This window comes from Mercenaria mercenaria, chromosome 11 (assembly GCF_021730395.1).
Source record: "Mercenaria mercenaria strain notata chromosome 11, MADL_Memer_1, whole genome shotgun sequence".
NCBI classification, from domain to species: domain Eukaryota; kingdom Metazoa; phylum Mollusca; class Bivalvia; order Venerida; family Veneridae; genus Mercenaria; species Mercenaria mercenaria.
In genome coordinates this window covers 81860339-81878965 of record NC_069371.1, presented here as the reverse complement: position 1 = coordinate 81878965, position 18627 = coordinate 81860339, and the positions used below count along the sequence as shown (strand labels likewise).

General features: G+C 34.4%; 1 protein-coding gene across 3 annotated transcripts; it reads right to left on the bottom strand.

The window, feature by feature from the left end:
* Positions 1-875: 875 nt before the first annotated feature.
* Positions 876-6735, bottom strand: LOC123532216 (uncharacterized). Of its 3 annotated transcripts, none has more exons than XM_045313599.2 (2): positions 6216-6735; positions 876-4565 (listed from the first exon to the last, which is right to left on the bottom strand). In XM_045313599.2, the coding sequence occupies exon 2, from the start codon at positions 3978-3980 to the stop codon at positions 1737-1739; it is 2244 nt and encodes a 747-aa protein (XP_045169534.2). In that variant the 5' UTR covers positions 3981-4565; positions 6216-6735; the 3' UTR covers positions 876-1736. The 3 variants fall into 3 exon arrangements, with proteins under 3 accessions (XP_045169534.2, XP_045169535.2, XP_045169536.2); XM_045313600.2 differs by having other exon boundaries at positions 6433-6735; XM_045313601.2 differs by having other exon boundaries at positions 6536-6735.
* Positions 6736-18627: the final 11892 nt, after the last annotated feature.

Genomic DNA, 18627 nt, shown 5'->3' with positions numbered 1-18627 from the left:
ATGTTATATAATTGGCTATCAAATAAATGCCTTATCAGTTGAAACAAATACTGCACTAACATTTTAATGTCTTACATATTTCAATACGACGAGACTAAAGAATGTGGAATAAAGCTAATTGTTAGGAGTCAATCATATATTTACACACGTCATTAACCCTCGTTTATTTTAAACCAACCAACTAGAAATTGACGTGTTGACTTCTATAGGACGAACAAATCGGTCGTAAAGCATTAGATAAAAACCAGATGGATATATACGTATTTAGAAATAAGTTAAGAAATAACTTTTCATCTAAAACTATATAAATTCTACTTTTGCCTGTATAATATGTGGATGTTGTTTTGTGGGTTTTGATAGAGTCTTCTTTCTAGATATTATTGCAGTATTATACACTATAAAATTGTTATCTATATCAGGGACAATTACGTTGATCATGTTATTAGCTTTATTTTAGTCAGATATTGTCAATTCACGATCAATAAAGCACAATTTACAGTGATCTCTTGGCCGAATATCCAGCGGCTGGCGTGATCTCCTATCTGTAAAACTTCCCACGTTTACAAGGCCAAAACAGCTACTACTATACGTTAATTTTGGCAAATGTACCAACCTAAATACGCCGTATAGTTATTCGTTATAAATATTTAACTAACTGCATAGTTCCTTTTAGACTTGAAAACTGTGTAAAAAGTAATCTATGGAAACAGTAAGAAATGTCCTGTTTGATCAAAATATACGTTACGTTACGTTTTCATTTAAAAATGTATATATATGAAGTAATGTTTTCAACGTAAATAACCCCCAGCTAATATCTGTACGGAGAACATGTTATTGCACGTGCCGTTCATGCAAGGTATTAAAAGAGAGAAAACTGAGTGGTAGTTCTTTTATTATCATAATAAATAATTCTAAAAATGCTTGGTAAAATATGGCAATACATAACAGTATTATGTATAAATTAACAAATGAAAATAAATAGTGGGTCTATTTACACTACAATACAATTATTTACTTCTTTAATGATAAATCTTCATTCTGATATGAAAAACCATTTCACATTTCCGTTAAAACACGGAAATCTGACGTCACGTCGATATATTTTCTTGCGCGAGAGTGCTTTTTATACTTGATCCATGATTTCAGAATCGAAATGATATAACGGAATGTTGTTGCACTGAATTCACAAACAAGGTTCTGCTATGTATCTCATCTTGTTGGCACACTTTGTCTGTCGAAACAGTCAGATATTGCTTCTCCGCTGGGTTTTTTTCTGATTTAGTTCAATTTGTCTACTTAATGTTCTAAATAGTAATACGCTGAAAGAAAAGATCGCCACCAAACAAAACTTAGCAGACACGGTTTAAACGAGTACAGTCCTCCCGCCCCTAACAATTCTGTAAAAAGCGGAACATTGAATGGACAACATGGTTTCAAAGAGCCCGAAAAAATAACTTTGAGTCCATGTACGGGAATAGACTGCTGTTGTGCAAGTCGGTTTTTATGTAAACGTAGAAAACTAGCCGATAATGATATTTTGAAGCAGTCGCACAGTTTTACAGAGTATTGTTGAACAATTCAAATGTACAATGTATTGCTGCATTTACTATTGAGACGAAACATAATTTTTTGCTTTAATTGGCACAAAAATCTTTCCCAGCTGTGACAAATGAATTCAGTAAAATAACTGAATAGTTTTCATATTTTCTCTTTTCAAGAGGTATAGAAAGCGTCGTTTACTTTGTATTTTTCACTGGGCTAAGAGACATTGGGGACATGTTTACATTCGACAACCAACTCCTACATTTCTGAATAGATTTTTCTCGAATGATACGTGGCGGAATTTCCATTTCCTCTTTTGATATTATCGGCCTTGGATTGTACCTGCTATCAAAACCAGGTGGCGTGATTTCAAAGTCATTATCCGGGCTTGCGATCAAATGATAATTTCCAATTCCAGGAATTTTATATTTTTTCTTTTTCGCTTGGTCTAATGTGAGTACTTTAGATTTGCTTGTTGAGTTTGTTGTTTTACTTAACTTCGTGTTTTCTCTTATAGAAGGAAAGAGTTTTCCCTTAGCATATTCTTCACTTGATGTGTCATCACATTCTTTAGCTTCCCTCGGAGAACTATATGACGAACTATTTTCTTCATTCCCTACACTATCAATAGATTTAAACTGGTTTTTGTAATGCGATATAGTCCTTTCTCTCATATAGTATTCATATTTATTCCTGTTGTTAGTTTGTCTCCTCTGTGCGTTTACTCCTTTAAATCTTATATCAGCTGAATCTTTCTCTTTACTTCTCTTTTTACCTTTCATAGTACCCATATCATGCAAGGTTTCCATTATAGCATGTCTAGCTTCTTTAGACATATTTAAAGATTCTAGATCTTTTGGTTTATTAAGTTCTTTATTATCCTCTTCAAGCTTTGCTCTTTCTTGTTCTTCGGCCTCGCGTAATTCTCTAAGAGCCTTTTGTGCCACGTCTCCGCTTAGAGAATCTAAATCTCCGTCAGCTGTAAAATTACTTTGTCCACCTGTGCTGATCACGGACAGTCTACTGTTTGCACCGATTCTTTCTAGATCACTTATCAAGTCATTTATATCGTAAGCAATCTCAGAAACCTTGCTCTCTGTCTCAATTTCGGCATCACTTAATGTAACCGAATTTCCATTTTCACTTATAACACTACATGTTTCTGCTTCTTCCAAACCAACGCAGGTTTCCGGATTTTGTATTCTAAATTTTACATGTTTATGTTTCTCAAAATTAAGTTCGTCTTTACAGTCTTCGGTATTACTTTTATTCCAGAACTCTAGCTCTGGTGTAACGGCATTACTAGCAAATCCACTATCTTTAGAGCAAACTCCGTCTTCATTTAAGTTTGTTACTGAGCTCGTAACAGTTTCTTTACTGTTTCCATTAAAGTTACAATTTTCATCTGCCTTTTCAACTATACATGTTACAGTTTCATTCTCAACACATTCCAGTGCTTCCCATTCCGTTAGATTTCTATTTTCACTATGATAGTTGTCATCACTTGTACAAACCACATTTACTACTTCATTATCATCAATAACACCACTAACATCTCTAGTGACTGTCGAAGATGTAGGAGATTGAACGTCTTCTTCGCGACTTTTATCTGTCCTATCGACACACGTTTTCTTTGTCTTAAGAATTCGTTCGCCTTTGTCTTCGCTCCATCCACTGCGGGGTCGTTTATTGAGTTTAGATTCAGCTACAGTAAAATTGTCATGATGTGACGAGTCTCGTCTCTTTGGTGGAAAGGTTTTATTTGTTTGCTCTCTTGTTGGGGCCGACCTAGTTCTCCAAATATGATTCAATATTGATTTGTCAGTTTTGGTGTTTATATGGCGTTTTATTTTAACCTCTTTATTTGTTTGTCCAACGCTTGACACGTCCTGGGTATTTGTTTTACCAGACTTAATCCAGTTTCCCTCATTCGGATGAAACCCACACGTAGTTTGACTGCGTACACTAGGCTCTGACGACGGATCGCGGACTTCAAGCGCACTTTTACAATCACGATTTATATCATTCTCTTTCCTTTGATAAGACGATCCGTGTTTTTGCGCGAGAAACGTTCTTGTAGTCCTGGCAAAGTCTTTATATATACTTGTTTCACTTTTCGTCCACGTGCGACGTTTGAACTCTCTTTCCTGTGGTTGATATTTCCTATTTAGTTTGTAATCTGTATCATAGGCACTTTGAACTCTATTTCTACCAGTAGTTCTTGCGGTTATTCCATTACAATTTTGTTTTAACCGTATTTTTGATTCAGGAACAGTTTTTGGTCTTACACCTTCATTATCTAAGTGTTTTGGAGGTTGATCTTCGTAACTCGCGAGACTTATTAAGTCTATGTCACTGTTTTGTTTGAAAATATCAAATTCTGTTTTATAAACAATACGCTGTCTAAAGCTAGCAACTGGCCAATTTCCAAATGCCATTTTACTTTTTATCTTGATTTTTCCTTTCTTTAAAACAAATGATCTGAACGAAAAATGAAATCCTATATACTATATCAGATACATTCGTATCCAATTCCTGTTTTGAGGGTATGTAAGTACTTTCTCTAACACAGGTGTGATTAATGCAACAGTTATATCATTTTCAATTTACAGTTTATGTATATAACTGGCTTGTTTGTTATTGATTTTAATGATAAGGAGAAAGTCCTATCAAACCTTAATCTTCGCACTCAGTTAGCATGACGGTGTTAAACGACAGTTAGTTTAAAATTGATTGATTTGTTGCATTGTAATTGAGATTTGATGGATAAAAATTAAAATCACTTCGCTTCTCCAAATTAAAGCAGGGATTTTAATATCTCTGTATACTTCAGAATATCACTTTTTCCTTCTAGAGTCTGTATGTTTAAACTGCTTCTTGTAGTTATGCTTGTAATTCCCTTTGTCACTTTAATAGCCGTTGATCTTTCCGATTAAGCATATTTTGTTCTGTATCCGAAACTTTCAAAATTGATGAAACAGTCGGTAATCCTTTGTTTCTTTCATTCATTCTTGAAAAACAGTCTGAAATAAAAATAAAAACATGATTTTCAACTTTTTAAGTTCTTCATTTGAACAAGCATAAAAATATAATTAAGACAACTGAATGACTTTCAAACTTTTCGATATGAAACAGGAACATGGAATTGCTTTTATGCAATATTAAACCGCATGTAAAAACAAATATGATTTTATTGGCGATTTCCATTTGTGACATCGAGATGCGACAGACTAATAATTAAGTGTCATGTGATAAAATTGTTTACACTGTCGATAACAGTTCAATAAATGGACCTATGCAAATTACTTTAAGAATTTTATGTTACAAGTCTTACAAATAACTGCATCCATATAGAAATTCTTCTTAAGGTTTTTTTTTTTTTAATATATGCTGGCAAAAGTGATGGTTATTTAAATGGAAACCTGTCTGTTTAGTGTCGGTCCATTCTGATAATTATGTACTCGAGTAGAAATAAACTACCCAACAGATTGATTTGTCACAACACAAGAATAGGTCTAACTTAAAAATTCTTTACGAATTTCTTTTAAAACATTTTCTTTAAATGCAGTTCATTATCATTTATCCGCAACTTATACACTTGTTTAGACATACAGTATTAGATAATAAAGTAGTGCACGCGTACTTAAATGCAACTCGGCAAGTTGTGTATTCTCCGTATGCGATTTCGGCATTCTTCGGTTTTTACCGAGAGCCACGTGCGCGTTTAGATAAAATATTTTTCCGACACCCATTTTCTCTAAAATACCTGCTGTTGTTTTTACCTGCCAATTCATCGAATTACTGACTATGTTCTTTTATCACAATTATTGAAATATAACAGTGAAGTATACCAAATAATTCAAATGTATTTGTAGCAAGTAGATTCATACAGAATTGCAAAATGCGTAGCAATATTGACAAAAGAAAAAATATCTCTTTTACATGTAAAGCCAAAAATATATTTTACTCATGAACTCCAGATATTAAATTTTCACTTTTGGATACGCCAACCGTGAAAATCGTGCATCTGGCCCGGTGTTCACAAAGATTTTTCGATCTCAGCTGAGTTTGAGCTTGAAATTTTAATATCAATTTTACCAAAACTTCAAGACTTAATTCCAGTTGAAACTGACCATCTGTACTGAAAAGTCTTTTGAAAATAGTTATTAACTTAAAATTTAGTTTTAAACATGCTATTTAGATATAAATAACAAATAAAGTTTCATTATCAAACTCAGCTGAGACTGAAAATGTTTTGTGAACACGGGGCCAGATGTTCAGTCAATGAAATACATTTCGACCTTTTACTGAAAAAAATGCGCACTGACTGGGTATTAAAGGCATTCAAAGAATCTCAGAAAAATAAGATGAAGTTTTATTCGCTTTATTGTCATAACTCACACTTATCTCATTTTTGATCAGCTGTTGTATATATGGTAATAAAAAGACAAAGTCTGAAGATAAAAATTGACTACTTAATTTAAAAATACAAATGAAGTTTATTTTCATTTGACTATAAGAGTTTTATCCAAACATCCACTCATCTTGATACGGGTGATCCAACTTTTGAATAAATATTTAAACTATATTGATCAATTAAGGCACATTTAAGTATAATCCTTAATAAGTATGCAAAACGAATTTGGATTAGGCAAAAGTGAATGACATTTTACCTCAAACCGTATATTAATAAATCCATTGATACATCCTTTAATTCCAGCACGAGGATGCGCAAGGTTTACCACTTCATATAGGAAATATCAGCAACCTTTACAAATAGCGCTTTTGAAAAGATGGCAAATATGTTCATTAACACTTGATTTAGTCCTTTACGAGTGGATATTAAGCTCCGGTTAGGTCAAAGATTGTCAGAATTGAACGAATGCATACCTCATTACATATATTTCTTTTCCTTCTGTCAATTCGAGTATTAATAACAGAAATAAAAAATTAAGTAGTATTTCTTACACCAACATTGCATGTCTGAACTTACACTGTATTTGCATTTCAAAAGTGTTTTTCGTTTAATATCTTATGAAATGCTGTTAAGTGTTTTGCACAACCGAGCGTTTAAACTGACCGCATATAACATTTACTTTATTTATTTTAAAATCCCGCTTTTATTTTTCTTTCCTCGTCCTTTATCGGTCTACTCCATTCATCATGGCGTATTTAAATTATTCATTGTTTAAGCTATATAAATGGAGACAATTAAATTTATTCATTAACATGTACACTGATCTTGTACTGGGCTGGTATTTATTTACCATACACAATAAGATGACCCGCTGATTGTCAAATGTTTAATACAAAACCTCCCGCTGCACGGACCGTACTGACATTCTTGCTAAGACAATAGTCGAACACAATTTCAAACAAAAGCAATTATGATAATTATTTATGATAATTAATTTAGGTTGATTAATTCTTCTGTGTCTCACGACATTCTATATCACGTGATCGGGTAGGTTTTGTGGGAATGACGTGAAAATTAGTAATTAGGCTGAATTAAACAAATCAAAGGGTCAAATAAATTTTGACAATCGGGACATTATTCGCCCTAAAATAGCAGAAATAATTTGTTTATATCAAACCGTTTATTAAAATAAATGGGAGTTGCGTGTCTGATCAATTTAAATTAAATTTATTATTCGAAATATTAGACTCCGATTTTGTGAATTTGGCTGACCGATTTGTACTCATGATATAACTTGCACGTGGTACACATTTAAGAACGTTTTAATTCTCAAGGATCTATATATTTAAGTGGAATGAGAAGTCATCTGAAATTTCGTATCATTAACCCTTATCATGCTGGACACGACTAATTCTGCCTTTGCATCCGGTGTAAATCATGATCTGTACTATTCAGTCAGTATCGTTTTGGTATGCACCCCTTTTAAACAGTTAATGGTACTGTCCAAATTAAAAGATGGTCAAGTTCATTATAGAAATTTAGCAGGTTAAGGGTAAAACACGGATTTCATATATGCACAAGACCAAAACATTTAATTTCAACATCAAGAATTTCCAGTTACTGCTTTAAGTGAATAAAAAGAAAACAACATGTACGAAATCACCCTTATGTACACTTAAAAGATAGATATATTTTATAATCAAACAATACCCACCTTCGTCTTTCTTTGTTCCCAGTAACACCAAAAACTTTCGGAATAAAAAAATTCAGATTCAGTTTCATTTCGTGCTTTCTAAGCCATCTATGTCTGATATATGGAACGAATATTAGAGGAGAAATTGACTCGAGTATTCCAAAGATAAGAACCCAAAATTGACTGAGCTCTTTTGCGTCTTTTATGGTTAAACAATATAAAACAGAAAGACAGGTGCCAAATGTTTATCATTAAGGTATATGGACAGTACCAGTAACAGGGAATGTGTCACATACATGTACCTCTCTTGAAAACAAAGGGTACACTGTTGCAGAAAAAAGCAATCCATTATTCTACTGACTGATTTTATCCATAAACTAGCATGTATTTCTCGAATTTTTTTGAAACACTGCTCACCTTTTTTTTTATGTTTTGCCAGCATTAAAAAAAAACACACGAAGGACGCATTAGGATATTATATGAATGTATTTTCATTTTGAATTTATTAAACAAGTTGAATAAAATAATAGACTTCGACCCTTTACCGAGAATTTTACCATCTTATTCAAATAGTTCAATATATTCAAAGTTTTTTTTTTTATCACATGTTAGCTTTTTCTGTTCTGCTGCAGCATCGAAAATTCTTAACTTTTTACCTATCAGAGACGACGTCAATTCGACCAACGTCGACGTCAACGTCAAAATAGCATTACATAGAGGATATTACACGAGTACTTATGAGTAGCCACTATTGCTTGATACATTATCGTAAAAGTGGACGCAGTGGTGCAGTGGTAACTCTGTCTGACTACGAAACTTGTCGTGAGTTAGAGTCCCCGCTCCTCAAACTAAAAAAGTTAAAATTGGAGTATGAGTCCCGTGTATGGTTGCTTTACACCTGGTACGCTATGGACTGTACCTTGCACTATCATCCCACTATCATTACTTACAGTCTTCTGGAGAAGTCGCCAAAATTGGTTTCAGGTGGCGACCATAAATATGCTTACAAACAAACATGCAATATCATCATCACATTACTTAGTATTATAATTGGTCTCTGTGAAACATGACAGAATACAGAGCCTCACATTTCATTCATTCAACTCGTTTAATCTTGACCCTGCTGGCGACACGTGATTCCGGCTTTGCGATCAGCGCAGACCAAGATCAGCCTGCACATCCTTTCTGTAAATTTTCGCTGAACACCCCTTCAAATTATAATTGGTACTGCCCAAACTGAATGATAGACCATTCCATTTCAGAAATGTAGCGGAGTAAAGGTTAATAGATTCAATATGAAAAGACACGCATGTTAGATTCTCTACTCCTTAGCTATATTACTTCATGACACCAAATTTCATTCATATATCTTTAAAACAAATGTGTTTCGAAATGTCCGATCAATGGTAAACTTAATGGTCTATGTTGATTGAAAATTGCCATATCAATTATTATCTAATTATTGTACTAGTATTACAAGTTTCATAAGAAAGGATTTTTTAGTTTGGAATATCTGGAATATCTTTGTTGATCTTATTTGTTTCCTATTGTCTCGGCAATTACTAGTATATGAAGTCTTGTGGCCACCTTCATTGTGGGGTTCTAGAGTCGATTTCAAAATAATATTTGAAGTAAAAGTCGAATATCGGTTGGAGGCCTGTATCGCAGACTGTCCTAATTTCTGTATTTGTTGTTGTTGTTGTTGTTGTTTTTTTGTGTGTGTGTTTTTTTTTTTTTTTTTTTTTTTTTTTTTGTTATTTATAACAATTCCTTATCTTTATCATGAAACAACTTACTCCTAAATTTCAATTTTATTTGTAGAACGTTTTGTGAAACGGAACCAATCTTTTACCGATTTTCTGATTCCGATTGCCGTCCAACTTCATAAGAACGCGGGTATCTGTCAACCTTAATGTCATGTTTTAAATGGCAAGTTATAAGTCAAGCTGATAAGACCCTAGATAAGTTGTATTATCCGCAACAATGTATTAAAAGCAATAATTTGTTGCTCTTAATCCATTAAGGAGAACTGCATTCAAATATTTAAATAAATTGAGCACTCACAAATATTACTAAATTCACAATTCATGACATTTCGACAGTCTAAATATTTCTTATCGGCGAGTAAATATTTAGGTAAAGAAATTCTGTGATTAAGTTAAGTGTTTTAATTCTATGATTTTGTTTGAAAATAAAACACTATCAAGATTTGTAATACCTACATCTTATAATTGTAGCTTGCTTTTTATGACCATTCTTACAAAACAAATAAAATACTTGAAACAAATTTAATAACTGCTAATTTTTTGGATTAGATTGGAATGTACTGGCCCCCGCTATCATATATTCCGTATCTAATAGCCAGTTTCCGTGACTATTCTTGCGAATGTTTTTAAAGGTTAAATGTCACTAAGACATCTTCTTTGTTTCATGTAAAAACGACCAATTCATATCCGATCTGAGTACCAGGTCTATCAAACAGAAAGAACATAAGAGATTGAAAATGTCCTAGTTAATGCAGGTGAGTGGTGGTCTGCAACCCTATAAAAGACGCATATTTACTTTTATCCACATACCAAACCCCTACTTCCAGCCCTGATCAGTAAAACATGCAATCCTTGGCGCATGCAGTGAAAAGTGTGAGTAAAGCGCCAGTTCTTCACAAACATGCGCAAATATGGAAAAAAATAAGATCTATTTACAGTGGACTTCGATAAATTACGGAAGCACATTTTTGACCGAATTACCGACCTTGATAAAATATATTATATGAAGGCAAACGAAATTTGAAGCCACTTCGTAGAAAGACAAATTCTAGCAAATTATTATTATTAATAATAATAATAATAATATCTCTTGTGTAATACTGGCTGAACTGGGTGTTTTTTTTCTATGTTCGTGATAAATGATAACATATGTCCTTCTCTAAAACAAAAACGGGAAATGAAAGACTATATCACCGTGAAGTCTTAGTAGGAAAATACATAATTATGCAGTAAGTATACGGTCTTTACTTTAAATGATAGCTGCTAAAATTCGATCTGGTAATCGATGGTACTTGATTTTTGAGACACGTATTAGTATCTTTGTCATTTGATACATTTTATCAAGATTACATTTTACTTCCGGTATAGATTCATTCTAAGTTTTCATTTGAATATGAAATACATGGGGGTGTGTTTAAAGTACGCTGAGGCCAACCGCCTTCATGCAGAGGCATGTATTTTATACCAAAACCGCAATCATACTAACGCCTTTATTTTATCTTTCTAACTGATCCGATGTGTAGCATTTTTTTATTAACTAAGAGATCTCTGTAACAACAAATTCATCAACTAATGGCGGTTGTTGGAATAGGAAATGTTCTAACAAAGCACGGTTTCCATGGTTAACGTGCGATAGAATGCACGTATCTTATATAACGACGTGACATGTATAAACAGTCGTGATCTCGTGAATGTTCACGTGACATTTGATGTCATTAAAGAAATGAAATTATTTCTTCATAGTTCGTGCAAAATGAACGACAGAACACGATTTTGCTAGCGAACAAAAACTGCTTTATGCTGAACAATAACACTTAGGACAAAAACTTTAACATGCATTTAACAAATGGGGTGTAAAATAAGATACCTGTAAAACGCATTTCCTTACCTTTACATACAGCGTTATTCCAGAATCAATATCTTTTAAACTTTCACCAACTCCTACAGGAATTTTCGCACAACATACATCTTAAAAGTCACTTGAAAAGCTTTTATGAAATATTAACTATGCGATAAAAGGTTTATTTCAATCCTATTAGGGTATTTAATTACTGTCCAGTTGACTTTAACTGGATTCTTTCCTACAGACGTTTGAAGTGCTCACAGTCATATTTCAGAACTGAGAGAAATCAAGTTAAGGATTAGCAAAATAAGGAACTGTATGATATCTGATACGTTCGTTGAACTTTAAGACATAAGGCTTACTTTCACAATAGGTTTTGATAAAAGTTTTTTAAAGGGACGCATTTCAGATTTACAGAATACAAATTTTATTTAAAGTCGGTATGTGTACAATAACGAAAAATCGCTATTGACCAGCATGATAACAATATAATAAATTGACATCTTAGAACTAAATTATTAATATCAATGTTAAAATATACATATTTGGCATACGAAATATTAAACAAGGCGGCAGTCTGAAAGACAGCTAAATCTCCTGCTGCTGGTATGGATAGTGAAAGGGTTGGTGGTATTAGGTGGAAGCATTGACGTTGTTAAGTATATTTTATAGTGACCTTGACCTTGAGCCTGCATGGCTGACTCGTGGGTTGTGCAAATCATCTCAATAAGGTGAACAGTTGACCAAAGTTTCAAGAAAATCCTTCAAGTGGTTTAGCAGAAAAAGGGGGGGGGGGGGGGGGGGGGGTGGACATGAAATTGAACTGAAGCTCAAACATTTGAGTTGTGACCTTGTCCTTGAGCTGGCATGGTTGAATTTTGAGTTCTGCACATTGTCTTGATAAGGGGAATATTACAGCCAAGTCATATTAAAATCCTTCAAGGGGTTTAGGAGATACAGAGCGGACACGAAATGGAAGGCTCAAACCTTTGACCTTGAGTTGTGACCTTGACCTTGAGCCGACATGGTTGACTCATAAGTTCTTCACATCGTCTTGACGAGGTGATTATTTGACCAAGTTTCATGAAAATCCTTCAAGGGGTTTAAGTTATATGGAACGGACACGATTGTTACGGATGGACGGACGGAGACCGTTTCTATACCCTCCCCCCCCCCCCCCCCCCCCCCCCCCCCACACACACATACACACACATACACACCACCCGTGGCGGGGGATTAAAAAGTTTGCAAGATTGTTGATAAGAGAACGTTTACATAATCAAATTTTCACTACTTTAATGTCAGAAAAGTAAATAGAAACGAAATGATAGTTTATTAAAAATCTGGTATCAAAAACTGGTCAGTATCTGCCTTAATTCACGAGTAAAATACAACAGTTGTATCATGTGAAACAAAAACAGCTTTTTCTGGAAGCTGCAGTAGATCATAGGTTTTCCTGCATGGGAAATTTCTATCAGGTATGCCTGAGCTCGGGGACTAAAATATGAACAAAACAACAAGAGAACTAAACAAATGTCAGCTGCATGCCATGAAAATATGGCAACGAATGAAGAGGTGAATAGAACAAAGATAACTTTAATTAGAGTAGCCTAACAACAGCATCTATAATTCTGACACTCCCGCGTGCTGGCCAGACTCCGGAACTGAGTTAGTCCCGTTACATCCCTGAAATACTAGTGTAATGAGTTCCAGAAATTAAGAGCTGCAGAACGGAAAGAGTTTAGACCGTATCTTGTGCTTCTCAACTGCGTTGGGTATATTAAAAGAATAAGAACTATTTTTGATTTTAATAAATCATGAAGTGGTAGCTATTTTCAACAACAACATGCATATAAGTTTTGTCTATAGTAATTTATTGAATCAACCAGATAATATGCTGTTTGCTTATTAATTATGTTACAAGTTTCTACAGTCATATAGCTTAATCTTCTAATTTTTGAGGTTGGTAGCTGAGATTTATTTAATAAAACTTCGTAATCGGACTTTTAATCGTTGTAGATTAGATTAAATTGAAATTATTCGAAATTTATATAGTGCTTTCTTTATTTATTGGTATGTATTTACTTCTATATACAAATTTATATATATATTGTCCGTAAGTATTGACCTAACACTAACCAAAATGTTTCGATGTCCTAAGTACCGATAGGGCAGTAAAAAAATATACATTTCTTAACTGACCTTATGTCGCATATGCAGATAGCTGTGTGGACAAAACGTTTAGCTGCCAATCTCTATTTAGGGCCTTTATTTGATATTTTTATAAGTTTTATCTGCCGGTTAACGGCGGAATATTGCCACACTTACCATGATATTCTATGGTTCATTTATTGAAAGAAATGGAGTTGTGTTCAACATATTTCTATGAACGTGACAGTAAAAGTCATCAGCGTTTTCAAATATTTTCAGGAATATCCAGAACTGGGCAGGACTTCGTTCATTCAACGAATATTTCAAGCAACTGGCATCAGTAGATGAAACAAGACATAATAAAAAAGAAAAACAATTAAAAACGAGAAATAAATTACATAAGATCAACCCGGGGTCGTGGGTTCGAGCCCCACTGGGGTCACGACCATGACTTCTCATACGACACCAGTACTACAGTACTAGTTTTTTCCAGGAAGCGGACTCGCAAGTGGTTCAAATAAGCTTTAAGCTTTGTTGCACCTCAAAATGGTAGCATCGCATTTTGGTAGTCACAACCAAAATTCGGCCGAGTTTTGTAAGTCACTACCAAAGTGCGTTACACTCAACGCAATTTGGTAGTTTACAAAAATGTAGTACCAAAATGCGTTGGATATGTACACATCCAAAGCAAAATAATCTCATGATTTACAAAAAGAATATTTTGTGACGAATGGACAATATTATTTCAAAGAGAGTCATGATGGAACTTAGTCGCTCATCCGACCTTGCCCTTTTGACCTTGAAAATATTACAGCCCTAGATTCAGAGGTCAATGCAACTCTAACTTTGACATACATCGAGAGATATTGAAGGAACTTGGCACAACTGTTCACCACAATTATTTGATGCGTCGTTCGCATGGCCCTGGGACAGGTTTCACAAACGCCCATATGTAAGTATAGACTGTTTGAGATTAAAATTCAGGAGATTCACGAGAAAATGTCACATAAGACGGGTTGTATAATATCTTTAAAAGTATATGCAATTTAGACATGCAACCTTTATCCACCAAAAATCTTTAGAATATTTCAATGTTGTTTAATATAGTCAAATACAATTAAATATGTGTAGATAAATAATAAGATACATGACATTGTATATCTTATTGCGGAGGAAGCTTCATTTCTGAGTAAATGATGTATTTCTTACCCATCTAAACACACAGAACCCACCATTTCCATGCGTTGTCCGGGAAGGACACCAAAATACCACTCGCATGTATACACCAAAATAAAAATCTAAATCTAACGACGGAGAATTTAGTTTTGGAAAATTATTCAAGTAAGCCCACGCTCACATTTTACCATACTTTTTCGTTGTGTTTCAAAGATATCTGTGGTGGACTCTCGAAACCCCTCACCTTTAAAGAGAAAAGATCTTTTTTGCCGGAAATATTTATCTAAGACCCTAAAACATTGATGTTTTAAAAATATCTAAGTGGAGGACCCAGTGCCATCCTCACATTTATACTTCGTTTTACAGAATTCAACATTTTCGTGCTTTAAAAAATCTCGATGGACTATCCCTCCGACAACACTAGCACATTAAAACAACAAAACAATACAATGTTATTGCATAGGAAGCGTCGTTTGAAGCCCCTTTCACACGCTCAGGAGTCTACATTTTGGTTGTTTTTATACGAAAACTATATCTCGGGAGGGGAACTCCGAACCCCCTCCCCCACCATTTTTATAGAAGACATTCCCTCCTTTTATCTCTCTCTTTTGTGCGTAATGTAAAAATGAGCACAGCCCCTGATGTAGACAAAAATAACAAAATATGTTCCATTCCATGATCCTTAACATATCATATGTACCCTTGCAACGCAGTTTGTCGCTACAAAAGTGCGTTGCTACCATTTTGAGGTGTAACAAAGCTTTCATCACAATCGAGCTAAAATAAATTAGTATAAACTAAGATAATGTAAGAATAAAGATATTATCGATAAAAGACTTTATATTGATTTTAAGAACATGGTTTGAACTGAATTCGAACTCACTGTAAGGTGCACTGTAGTCAGAAAGCTTATAACTACGCCACTGCGTCGCAATGTTGCGTAATACCCCAGTCATACATACGGCGCGGATAGCTTCGTCTAGCCACGGATAGAAACGTAGTAATCCGTATCGATCCGTACCTGAGCCGTACCTCAAAGTAGTAATCCGTATCAATCCGTACCAACACTTGGTCAAAACGTATTCAAGACTTATCCCAAACTTGCAAGTTTCTCCAACTTTTGAACATGCACAAAAGTTTGAGCGATCCCATTTGAGCGTGACTTTAGTCCAACTTGGTTGAAACTTATTCATCCGTAGTTAAACGTATTAAAACGTAGTTATCCGTACTGAACGCAGACCTGTCCATGCGCTGAGCAAGTTGCCAGGCGCAGTAAAACGTAATTCAACGTAGTACCTATTCACCTCCTGTATTTTTTTTGTTCCCCGTTTCTCACAATTTTCTCGTACTAAGACCTACTGCTCCGTACTTATCCGTGTCCGCCCCCACCACAGACCAATCCCATCCGCACCGTACCTCAACGCACGGACATATCCGTATGTGTGACTGTAGCTTAAAATAACGAAAACGCCCGAAAATATTGGCGAAGATTAATGAGTGCTAGGGTTTTGGTGCGCGGATTATCATCAGTCTCATATGTCATGTTGTTATATTTTTTTTTGCGTCACGCGGGTGCAAATAGATACAAAACAATGCACTTTTCCACCCGAGTACATTTTGAAACATTATTTTAGACACTTTATTATTATTATTCCGTGCTAAAACATATTATTCCTAAATGTGTATGAACTTAAGATTAGCTTGAGATTTATTCCAATTTATGATTTTCCATATTTTCCACAAACAACAATAGCAACTTTTAAGCCATTATAGATGTCTTTCAAAAGTAGATGTTTTGAAAGCTCTTGTATAGACATAGACAATATGAAAAAGTAGTAATGACTAGAAAAGTGGCTATGATGTGAATGCCACGTTGGCGTTAACTCCAAATGTACATTTCAATTGTCAAAATACAAAGTTTCTAAAAAGACACAAGTCAGACACAGATGCTCAAGTATTTCACGTGTAGTCACTCCACAAGATGGTCCTTGGTATGCATATATTCTTTGAATTTTTGTTAGTAATATGAAACGACACTAACATTGTCTAACAGAGGCCTCCGTGGCCGTGTGATTAAGATCGCTGACTTTGAATCATTTGCCCCTGTGGGCCTAGAATTCTATATGTGAGAAAACCATCCAGTTGGCTTACGAAAGGCCGGCGGTTCTATCAAGGTGTCCGCCTGTGATGAAATAATGCACGTAAAGGCACCTGGGGTCTTCCTCCACCATCAAAAGCTGGAAAGTCGCCATATGACCTACATTTGTGTCGGTGTGACATTTAACAAACAAAAAATATTCAGAGGAGAACTTGGAGTTTTTGTTCTTGCATTGAAACGAAAATTGTGCCGGTGTGCCAACTAAAATACTGCCTAACTGAAACAACCGCTAAATTTTCAAAATAGTTAATCTTTTTACATAATTTTCTAGATATATATTTATATTCACAAGGGTCCTCGATCGAACTTTATAACTGTTATTTTCGTAATTTACAAGAAATCAATGGCAACAGATTCTGGTTCAATTTTTAATATTTTGGCTGATTTTCCAGGACTCATATTCTGGTTTGTTCTCTTTTTTTTTTTTGTTTCATCATAACCATGTAATTCAGAAACAAAACAACAGCAAAGGTATGTTCATGCCAGCTCTTCTAAATTGTTCAAATGTTTTCTGAATCACCATACCTAGATAGAGCTTTACATAATGAAAACTTAAAGATTGTAACCAAACTTGAGCAGTTCATGTGCAAAGTTGTCGGTGAGCAAAACTGCCGTGAAATATTTACGATCCAAGTCAGATTTTATTGTACTTAAATCAAGAAAAAATTACATTAATCTGAAGACACTGGTTCGTATTTTAAAAAGCCCAGTGTATTTTATTATATCACTACAAATCGATCCTTATTTTTAAAGTTTTGTTTTCTCTTTCTTTCATATTTATTTCATTGTCCCAGTGATACATACTTTTAAGGTAATATATCTCTGAAATGGTAAAATATTTTAAACTAACGCCGGCTGTTGGAATAGCGAACGTTGTAACGTTCAATTATAACGCACGTATAATTATTAATTGTAAAGTCACTTCTGCGGCAAGTTATATCACAAGATTTTAAGGAAGTGTTCATTTACAAACTTAAGATTTTCGGACAGAGCCATTTAATTCCGCCCATTATTTATTTAAACTATGAAACACATAATTGAAAGAGAATATGACCGTATTGTTCTAAGACACACTGCATGTTTAATTATTAGTCTTTTTTTTCTTTGATTATGCGATGCCAGGGCAACGTGACAGAAGGGTTTGGTTATTGCCCCGCCCAGCTTCGTCGCGCCCTTAATGGTGTTTTGGTGCTATAGCGTCTGCAATATCGTTGATTACCTAAGATTACCGTTCCTTCTGTTTTTATTATCAACATACTTATATTTTACTATGCGTTCCTTTTGTTACTGTTAGAATGTAAGGGATTCACCAAGCGGGGAGGAATCTTATTTACACTGTCTTGTAATCAATATTAAATATGGTGGGTTCAAGAGTCCCGAGTGGTGGTTTTACCACTGATCGTGCTAAGCATTCCTTTTTATGTAAGTCTGTTTCTGTTACATCTTTTTGGATTAATTGTTTGTGTATATGTGTACACAGTATGTGTGTAGTATAGAGCACTGTATAGGTAAATACGTTCTTTAAATGTGTTTTCTCCTGTTGGACTTTTCTCCTTTTTTTCTCCATGGACAGCTTTCGTTAAAATGCATGTTTTCATGTGCCATATGTAAACAGTCGCTGCGTTGTGACTCTTAGTGTCAAGCTCTGTTTTTGTGACAAAAGATTCACGGGAAATGGTAAGCTATATGTATATAAATTCATTCAAGGGAAGCATTTTCACTGTTCAAATTTAAGAGGTAGTTGAAAAATGTGGTAAAATTTGCCAAAAAAACTACTTTGCATAATGCTATATTTGAAAATTACGTTTCTGGTGGAACACAGACAAAATAATTTGAAACGAAGTTCTTTTACGTAAATGGAGTTTTTACTTTGCAACAAGA